This window comes from Sinocyclocheilus anshuiensis, unplaced genomic scaffold (genome assembly GCF_001515605.1).
Source record: "Sinocyclocheilus anshuiensis isolate Anshui unplaced genomic scaffold, SAMN03320099.WGS_v1.1 scaffold1885, whole genome shotgun sequence".
Taxonomy (NCBI): Eukaryota; Metazoa; Chordata; class Actinopteri; order Cypriniformes; family Cyprinidae; genus Sinocyclocheilus; species Sinocyclocheilus anshuiensis.
Window position 1 is genome coordinate 1253161 of NW_015542322.1, and position 10837 is coordinate 1263997.

General features: G+C 37.1%; 1 protein-coding gene across 1 annotated transcript; it reads right to left on the reverse strand.

Annotated features, from left to right (window-relative positions):
* Window positions 1-2461: 2461 nt before the first annotated feature.
* LOC107690942 (oxidoreductase-like domain-containing protein 1) lies at window positions 2462-4065 on the reverse strand. The gene is made up of 2 exons (XM_016489380.1): window positions 3886-4065; window positions 2462-3246 (listed from the first exon to the last, which is right to left on the reverse strand). The coding sequence occupies exons 1-2, from the start codon at window positions 3919-3921 to the stop codon at window positions 2875-2877; spliced, it is 408 nt and encodes a 135-aa protein (XP_016344866.1). The 5' UTR covers window positions 3922-4065; the 3' UTR covers window positions 2462-2874.
* Window positions 4066-10837: the final 6772 nt, after the last annotated feature.

Here is a 10837-nt window from a genome sequence, read left to right on the forward strand (position 1 = left end):
ATATGCACACACACACACACACACACACACACATATAATAGCTAAAATAAATATAAAAAAAATCAAATATGAATAAAATAAATATTTCTGGTATTATAAATGTACATAATTACAGTACAGTTTTATTTGTTTTTAACACACGGAAATCTAGAGTTTAAAATCTTAAAAATAACTAATACTAGTATACAATATAATATGCACATTTGTATAAATTGATAATTCATCTCTCTCTCTCTCACTCTCTCTATATATAAATACAAACACACACACACATATAAAACAAATATATATCATTAAGAAAATTATTGTATAAATACTATATTATAAATAAATAATGTATAGTATTATTAGTATTTGTTACAGTACTGTTAGTTTTTAACACACTTTGAAAATCTGAAACTCAAAAACATTAAAAATCTTAAAAATAAGAAATACTATACGTATAATATAATGTAATATAATATAAATTGATGTATGGTTTGTTAGGATAGGACAATATCTGAAAATCTAGAATCTGTGGGTGCAACAAAATCTAAATATTGAGAAAATTGCCTTTAAAGTTGTCCAAATGAAGTTCTTAGCAATGCATATTACTAATCAAAAATGAAGTTTTGATATATTTACGGTAGGAAATTTACAAAATATCTTCATGGAACATGATCTTTATCTAGATCTTAGATAATCTTTATCCTAATGATTTTTGGCATAAAAGAAAAATCAATAATTTTGACCCATAAAATTTATTGTTGGCTATTGCTACAAATATACCCGTGCTACTTATGACTGGTTTTGTGCTCCAGGGTCACATATAATACACACACACACACACACACACACTTCATTAGAATTGTTTTATGTTTGTGTCATCAATTCTCAATTCTCTTTAAAGTCAACGAGGAAGAAAACATTTCAAACTTCACTGTCATTATGACCTCCATGAATCAGAGTCACACTGTCTTCTGTAGGTCTTGTCCTCAGAATATCTAACCACTACTCACGTCATTCATCACCAATCCTTCAAGCAGCTGGATCACAGCCCTGCTCTCAGTCCTCGGCCCGGCACACGGCATCAAGCCCTCATATGCTGACTCACAGGTACTCAGATCAGGACAGCTGTCGTCAAAGAAACCACTCATACAAGTGCCGGCCAGTGCCATGATCAATCTATGCTGCTAGGCAACCCTGATGCCACAAGAGCTGATCAGAGAGGGAAACATTCTGACCCTGTGTCATTATAATCAGCATTTGGGTACAGTTATTGGTTAGAAGAACTTAGATGTGAATCTATGAATAAAAATGGACTCATACGTTTAATAAGTCATCATAAAGGTTTTTTTTCAGTTCAGTCCTTCTCCATGGAAGCATATTGACACAAAAAAACATGCACTACTGACCAAGTCAAAATAGCAACTGAAATAATTTTGCTTACATACCTTGGTTTTGATTGTACCATCCTGCCTAGTGTTTGTTCACAGAAAGCCTCCAGGTCCTGTAAGATCTTTGATTAGGTTGCAAGCACTGTGTGTTTGAGTTCTTCATGATGTTGAGATCCTAAAGGTTACAAGCAGTCAATGATGCTCAAAGAGAAAATACATTATAAAAACAATAGTATTTGAACATTTGTATGTAAACTTCTACAGGACAGTTTTATAATTTCACATTTAATTTGTGGAATACATGCTAAAATATTCTACATGTAACATGATTTTTAAAGAAATAAATACTTTTATTGACCAAGGACGCATTCAATTGATAACTGTAAAAACACTTACCGGCGATTTCTGTTTTAGATAAATGCTGTTCTTTTGAAGCATCTATTAATCAAGAATCCTGAAATAAAAAGTATCACGGTTACTTCAAACATATTAAGCTGCATAACTGTGTTGATAACAATAAATGTGAAGCTGAGCACCAAACCTTATTAAAATGATTTATGAATAATCAAGTGACACTGAACACTGGAGTAACATTTACATTTATTAATTGCAAAAACAAATAATATAAAAATTAATTACATATAAAACATTGTAATGTTTCACAATATTACTGTTTTTTGGTGTGTGTGTATATATATATATATATTTAAAACTTAAAATAAATAAATGCATCAAATAAATGCATCCTTGGTGAGCACAAGTAGTCTTTCACATAGTTGTATACATTTTCTCCCCCCCAAAAAAATTAAATAAACAAAAAATATTAAAACATTTCAAAAAATGTTAGAACATTTAAAAAAAAAAATATTGCAAACCAATTCTTTTTTTTTCTCTGAAATAACTTAATAGTTACACAGATCACAATCACATTAAATAAGTGATAAATAAGAAATTGTACACTCTCTCTTAATATACAAGATGATCAAACTTATCTATAAATACATAACATCAACAACATTTAATATTGTTTTCAAAATATTAAAGAAAAACTTTTTTTTTTTTTAGATAAAGTCTTATCATGGGTGTAGTCTGCAGGCCAGCGTAATCAGTTCTGTAGGCTAGTAATATTGAACATTACAATTCACAATTTTCCTATGTATATTTTCATTATAATAAACTGTACTGTATTCTGTGAAGAGTACTTAAAAGAAAAAAAATCTCATCAAATTGTTGTTTTCAATACTACACTATAAAGACATTACAAAAAAAAAACTCAGAAATAAAACATCTGCATGCATTACGATAATAAGGATTTTGGAGGAAAGATTTACAGTCTTTGTGCAATATACATAAATATTTGTCCTTTTGATTTAGGGGTGAAATATGACCAGGATGTGTTTTTGACAGACTCACCCATTAAAAATGTGCAAATAGTTGCTGCTATGAAACACTATGAATCTGCTCTCAGTAAAATTCAAGTAGTCCAAGTTCACTATAATCAAGATTTCTTCTTCAGTAACTTGATCTCCATTTTAAGATAAGTCTTCAGGTTGTCATCGAGAACGTTCTCCTCAATGGCAGCCAGAGCTCTGTCTCCACCATCGCTGTAATATTTCAGCAGTTTTTCAGCATGTTTGATCCACACACAGTTATGGCAGCCGCTCATGCAGCAGTGGCTGGGGGGAGATGGAGGGCCCTCGTCTGCAGGTTCTGGGACAGTCGGTGTCTGGTTAACACTGCTGATGGTGGAAGAAGAGTCTGAGCTTGAACACTGCAGCTCACAGGCAGTGTAGTGCAAAGCTCTGCTCTGAGAAAACACAGTCCAGCAATGGGGTCTGTTTTTGAAGAGAGCCATGTAGCAGCTGTGCAGCTGTAGAAAAGAGTTACAAATAGATTTATGCAGTTTATGCAGGAATTCACAATGTTTATATTTTAACAGCCTCTTCTTTCTCTGAGCTTTTCTAATTTTCAAATAGGAACATTATTTAGATTATTATTATATTATCACTTTTCCAAATGTGTTTGACTAAATTACTAATGCTAAAACGTTGAGAAACTATATCTATCTATGCAAAAATGCATATAAAACGTTAATGTACATTAAAGGGTTCATATAATGTTGCTAAAAAGAACATTATGTTGTGTATCTGGTGTAATGAAATGTGTTTATGCGGTTTAAGGTTTAAAAAACACATTATTTTAACATTTATATATATATATTGCATATGTTTGCAAAAATATATCCATTTATATATGATTTATTAATATATTTAAAATTCCAGATTTCCAAAGTGCATGTTAATATATATATATTTAAGAAAATAAGAGTGATCTTACCATACTATCTTACTTTAATATTTTTTTATTAAATTTCAAGAGACAGTTACCATATTTTAAGAATGTCCCTTTGTCAGTGTCAATCAATCAGTAAATAAACACAAGATCTTCAAGCACGTTTTGTATTTTTTATATCAAATTATAGCTGATATATATGAATTTTCAAACCCACCCTTTGCAAACATGACACAACATTGAGTGAAGGCATCGCAGAAGTAGGTGACAGCTCAAACAGTCTCTTCAGGAACCGCCATGTTTTCCATATAAATTAGAATGTATTCTGTCTTCAAAATAAATTAAATTACAAACATTATTTTTAAAATCACACAGCAGATAACGTTTCAACTGGAAGCGTCCATATTGGAATCATGTGTGACCTCTGTTATGCGTGACGGCTAGGGCGAATGCAGTTAGCCAATCAGACCGAAGGATGAAAATACTTTGAGCCAATTAGAAGTTGAGAGAGCGCTTAGGAGGCGGGGTTTGTAGAGAACTCAAACAGACTGCACTAAAAATTATATCCAGTAGGTATCAGTAATGGACCATAATCCTACCTTTGCCATGGAAAATCGGTGATGGCGCCATTGCCACACACAGAGCAAGATGTCTAGAAGTTCAGATAAGATTCAAAATAACAAGAAATGCACTAATACGGCTGCTGCTACTACTACTACTACTAATAATTAATGTATCCAATAATACAAAATAATAATGACTATTAATTATAACACAATTAATAAATTAATAAAATGTATTTAATTTTTTTTTATTGTAAAATGCATATATTTGCGATGTAAATTGTATGCTAGGCCTATTTGTGTAGTAATGAGTAACAAGCAACATTGTGACCTGCTGTTTTTGGTCAATATTCCTAATTCTACCTTTTTATTTCATTATGCTGTTTTAACCAACTTCTGCTGGTCAGTTGTCTCTACATTATTATTAATATCAAATTATAGACACTAACCCCCGGTTTAATATAGGCCTAAACAGACTAAAATGCATGTCTGGGCTGTTTCAACTGAAAGAAACTTGCACTTGAGTGATCTTAAAATATGTCAGATTCATTGTTATGCCTCAAGACGCACACCAGTAATGTTTTTTTTTTTATCTAAGGCATATTTATAAAATCTACTTAAATGTCCTAATTGAACTATGGCCTAATCCTGGCTTAACCTAAGCCCTGTCTGTGAAACCAGGCCTAAATTACCCAGTTTATCAACTTTTATGGTCAGCCAGATTGTGAATTATCAGTGATGCATGTAATTATTCAGTCATTCCCACAGGACTGTGTGTTTTAGAGGCACGTCCATAGAAACAGAACACACAGCACCCCTGAGACCTACATAAATTCTGCATGCATTGTTGAATTTATTGGGAAGTCGTGGCCTAATGGTTAGAGAGTTGGACTTGTAACCCAAAGGTTGCGGGTTCGAGTCTCGTACCGGCAGGGATTGTAGGTGGGGGGAGTGAATCGCAGCGCTCTCTCCCATCTTCAATACCACGACTGAGGAGCCCTTGAGCAAGGCACCGAACCCCCAACTGCTCCCCAGGTGCTGCAGCAAAAAATGGCTGCCCACTGCTCCGGGTGTGTGTTCACAGTGTGTGTGTGTGTGCACTTTGGATGGGATAAATGCAGAGCACTAATTCTGCGTATGGGTCACCATACTTGGCCACATGTCACTTCACTTCATGCATGGAAACTATTCATTTTCAGCATACACATGCTGTTTAAACCTTCTAGTTCATATTAAAATAAAACAATGTTGATTTAGGATATTTGCATCTTTCAGATAACCGATACTGATGACTCAGAATCAAGTGTTCCCATGAATAAAACCTGTTTTACTCTTTGGAGAAAACTAGGCTTGGCTTTCCTGTGATTAAGTCTTGAAAAACAAGGCATGCCATTCAAATGATTAGCTGAGAATATTTTTGTACTTAAAAGGGAGGAATTTTCCCATTCGCAGGACAAGTTTATTCATGTTTTGTTAGCTGTGAACACAACGTGATATCAAAAGTAATAATTAAACAGGCAACTGGCCTGACCAGTTAAACTTAAAAATTGTGCAATGATATAACGTCATATAAACACACACACACATCATTGGGTCATGTAAACTGGGGTCTGAAAAATCATAGGTGGGTCTGAAACACAACATTATCAGAGCAGAGAATTTTTTAGTGATTGCATGAACAGGAGTGTCCATGCTGGGCGATCTTATTATAGTTAGGCTGCAGTGAATGGGTGCCGTCAGAATCAGAGTTTACAGTTTTTCTCAATTGCTTAAACACAAAAACTGGTTTCTGTAGCACAAAAACCGATACCCTTATGTCATTCCCAAACACACACATGCATTTCCCATAACTGTAAACACTATTCACCTATTTCCACACATGCTTCAATATTCAAAACTCATTCTGTAAACACTTTCACAAAAGTGGCCAAATAAATCATTCATTGCACTGTAAGTTCATTCAGCAAACACATGCTCTCAATATAATTAACTCAAGTCATCAGAAGCTAAACTCAAAGAGCACACCTTTCTCCAGGTGCAAACACTAAGACTCAAAATTGTTAACACACCAATCAGAATTAAAGGGTCATTAAATAGGACCTGGAGCAATGTCCATATGCTTTGGAACAATGGATCCTAACAATGCTGCTGTTGCAAGACAACAGCATGGAAGAAGAAGACGAGTAGTCTCTGATGAAATCCGTGCCACCCTAGTTCATCATGTGTTCATACTTGGGAGGACTATGAAAGAAGCTGGACAGTTTGTCCAACTGAACCTACGCTGTTACACGGTTGCATCCATTGTCTGTACTTTCAGGAGGGAAAACAGGTAACTTGCTTTGTTACAGTGATGTATGTAGTGCATATAGATTGAATCCACGCTTTGTTTTCTGTGTAGTTTTTGCCACAGTTATCATGGATGACCATAATTTAGTAGCGGTCCTTTAATTTTTTTGCAGAACTGAGAGGCGGCCATCTATAGGAGGTAGGAGAAGACCTCTCACAGCTGAGCAGGAGACTGCCCTGGTGAATATGGTAATTGCCAATAATGCCATCCGTTTGAAGGAAATTCAAACCCAAATAGTTGAAGACCAGGTAGGTTTCCAAGGAATTGACCACATCAGCATTTCCACTATTGACCGGATCATTCACAGGGACCAAATAAGGACAAAGCAGCTGTACCGTGTGCCTAATGAAAGGAATTGAAACAGAGTTAAGGAGCAATGATTCCAATATGTGTAGGTGACTGATATACAGTACAGAATTTACAGTGTAGAACATGGCCTGTCTCTCCTGCACATCAATACAGTAATGTATTTGAAGTACTGTAATTTATTTTATTTTTTTACTTCTGTAGAGGGTCTTTGAGCTGGATGCCATGGCTGACCCACATGAGTACATCTTCATTGAGGCAGGTTTCAACCTGACAAAAAGGTGCAAAAGAGGGCGCAACATCCTTGGTCACCGTGCGGTCACAAGTTCCTGGCCAGAGGGGAGGCAACATCACCATATGCGCAGCCATCAGCAATCGTGGCGTCCTCCACCACCAAGCCAAACTGGGTCCATACAACACGGCACAACTCCTTCAATTTCTAGATCAGCTGCACAATAACATTCTTCAACAGGAAGGGGAGCCAGGGCAACCAGAACAGGTCCAATATGTTGTCATTTGGGATAACGTGAGTTTCTATCGTGCTGCTCTGGTTCACACTAGGGCTGCACGATTAATCGCATGCGATATTTAACGCGGATCTTTCAATTTCTAGATCAGCTGCACAATAACATTCTTCAACAGGAAGGGGAGCCAGGGCAACCAGAACAGGTCCAATATGTTGTCATTTGGGATAACGTGAGTTTCTATTGTGCTGCGCTGGTTCACACCTGGTACAATGCCCACCCCAGGTTCACTGTTCTTTTTTTGCCAGCATATTCCCCATTTCTGAATCTGATTTGAGGAATTTTTCTCAGCATGGTGGTGGAAAGTGTATGACCGCAACCCCTACATACACCAAAACCTCCTGGAAGCAATGCTGGACGCCTGTGGAGATGTGTCTGTGGAGTCAGGGTTATATAAGGCACACAAGGGCTTTTTTTATTTTTATTTTTTTCTCCACGCTGCCTCGCAAGAGCAAGCATAATGTGTGCTGTTGATGAGATTATGGCCTGACCCACACCTGAGACATGATGATGATGAGAACGCTGTTGCTGAGTAACCTGTACATTTGCTTGCCTTTGGAAATAAAAGTTTTGAAAATGTAAGTATTATAATCCGCATGGACTCTTCCTTGCATGTGTTGTCAGTGTGACATTTCAAAGGCCAACTTTTTGGCCAAAATGGCATGTACAGTATTGCTTTAGCCAACTATGTAAGCACAAACGCGTAAAATGTGTCTCTATATATAATTTTTATTTTTTTTGTCAGGGTGGTTTCTGAAAGCGTTATTAGTCAGTGCTATGATTTCACGAAGTTCCAAATTATTGGTCTGAACTTCTAAAGCATTTGGTAGCAGTGTTTTTGAATTTATCCCTCCAATGTGGTAAAAGTCATGTAGTCTGTTTTTGACAGTTTGTATTGACTGAGGGCAAAGTTTGAATTGGGATTCAAAAGTTAGCGGGTTGTACCGTTGGGTGTGAGCTTTTAAAATGGTGTGTGTGACAATTTGAGAAAATGGCGAGTTGTTCCCAGAATTGTATCTAAGCAATTGGGTAAAACGGTGAACCGCTGATAATGTCACATTCCACAAGTAATCCACACAACTCGCGTCTGTTGATTAATGTTTTGTGAAGTGAAAAGCTGCATGGTAAGAAAAAAAAAAAAAATTTTTGTAATTCACGTAAGCACTGAATATTTGCGACACTAATTTACGGTACTACAGCAAGAGAGATTGGTCACATGTAAAGGCGGTTCTACACAGTGGATTAAAAAAGTTCAAAGTTTGTTTGGTACTCACTGTTCGTCTCCTTATTTAAAACTGCACGCACTGTGCACTGAGAGAAACAATCAAAGAACAAGACATGGTGTCAGAAGAAAAGTAAATAAAAAATGGAATTTGCAGGAGTACCATCGCTGCACATGAACTGGGAATCGTCTAACTTACCGGATGCATGGCGTAAGTTCAGACAGCATGCAGAGCTTATGTTCGCGGGTCCATTGAAGAAAAAGGGCGAAGATGAAAAGTGCAGTTATTTGCTCCTGTGGATAGGAGAAAAAGGAAGAGATATCTTCAACACCTGGGCGCTGACGACAGATGAAGCAAAGGTACTGAAGACATACTATGACAAGTATGAAGCATATGTGATGCCCAAAACGAACACAATTTTCGCCAGATATAAATTTCATGAGCGAGTACAAGGAGCCAACGAACGTTTTGAGCAATTTGTGACCGAACTAAGACTATTAGTCAAAGACTGTGCTTATGCAGACAGCGAGGAAATGGTTAGAGATCGCATCGTGTTTGGCATTCACTCTCCGCGAGTGCGGGAGAAGCTGTTGAGCGTCGGCTCTGAGTTAACTCTAGACAAGGCCATGGATATAGCCAGGTCACACGAAGTTGCACAAGCTCAGCTGAAAACGTTTGCAAACAGCGCATACAACCCCCGTGATCAAGCAGTACACGCTGTCACTACCCAGAAAGAGTCGCAGAAGCGAGCAGGGAAGGCTGGAATGAAAGCTTCACATCGGAGCAGCAATGACGTAGCGGAGCGCGGCAGAAGTTGCGGTTACTGTGGCAACCAGGCTCATGTTCCGTTTGAAAAATGCCCTGCTAAAGGCAAACAGTGTGGTAAATGCGGAAAGCGCAATCACTTTGCGAAAGTATGGCGTTCTGCTTACAAAAGGAATGTTCATGCAGTGAGTAAAGAGGATCTTCATGAGGAGGAAGGCCCACCTGCAGAGTTTTTCGTGGATTCAGTCTTGCAAAAGCCAGGTGACATGGAACAAGCATTTGCAGACATACTGCTTGGAAAACAAGAAACTGTAGTTAGTTTCAAGTTGGACACCGGAGCACAGGTAAATGTCATTCCACTGCACACATTTAATAGATTAAAAACTCAGTGTAAGCTCACACCGACTAGGCACAGTCTCACTGGATATGGTGGTCAAATGCTCACAGTAAAAGGGACTTGTGCGTTGCCGTGCAGATACAAGGATAGAGAAACAATGATGGACTTTTACGTAGTCAGCACGCAAGCACCGCCTATATTAGGTCTCAAAGCATGCCTGGACCTGGATTTAATTAAACTAGTGCTCTCAGTAAATGCACTTAAAGAGGACAAGTCCATCCTGGAGGAATATGATGATGTCTTCGATGGCATTGGATTATTTCCAGGGGAGTGCACAATCAATCTAAAACCAGATGCAACTCGAGTTGTTTATCCTCCAAGAAGGGTACCTCTGGCCCTACGTGGTAGACTGAAAGAAACAATCAAAGAACAAGACATGGTGCATATTTTAATTGCATGTGCATTTTTTTTTTAAACCTCCATTAACCCTTAAATGCATGAATGTTTTGCCAATCATTATTACATATTCTGGTCTTTAGCGACCTGGACATATACAGCACGGATGGATCTTTAACTGCTGCAATAGCAAAAAAAAAAAAACTCTCTTGATATTTTAAGAACAATTACAGAAGAATAAAACAAAGCATATTTCGTTACATTTTGAAACTTAAAAGGGTTCAATTTGAGCAGATGATTTTACCATCGCTGTCATCGTCAGAGAGCACTTCCACAGTACATTCAGCATCTGCCTCATATTCACGATCTCAGATATATTCTCAAAACTATCGTTTTCAATGACTTCATATTCAATATTTTGATCACTGGCAGCTTATTCACCACATCCAGCATCAAATGCCAGTGACATTTATATTTCATTGCGTAGTATAGTAATTGCTCTGCAGTAAAGCCATTCAAACCACTTCAATTTTTGCTAATGATATTCGTTTGTTTTATGCCTGCGGTAATTATGAGTGAAACGTCACGTCATCATTGTGTATCAAACAGTGCCACCTTGAGGAAAAAAATGCATTGCACATATTGAGTCATCAGATATGTAAATATAGTTGCGCAGGAAAAAATACTTACACATTTACATACCTCGGG

What these genes read in the sequence shown, in the direction of transcription:
- LOC107690942 (XM_016489380.1), bottom strand. Translation starts at nt 3,921, where the DNA reads ATGCCTTCACTCAATGTTGTGTCATGTTTGCAAAGG. An exon ending in TTGTGTCATGTTTGCAAAGG is followed by an intron (nt 3,247 to 3,885) that starts GTGGGTTTGAAA and finishes TCTTTTCTACAG; the next exon opens with CTGCACAGCTGCTACATGGC.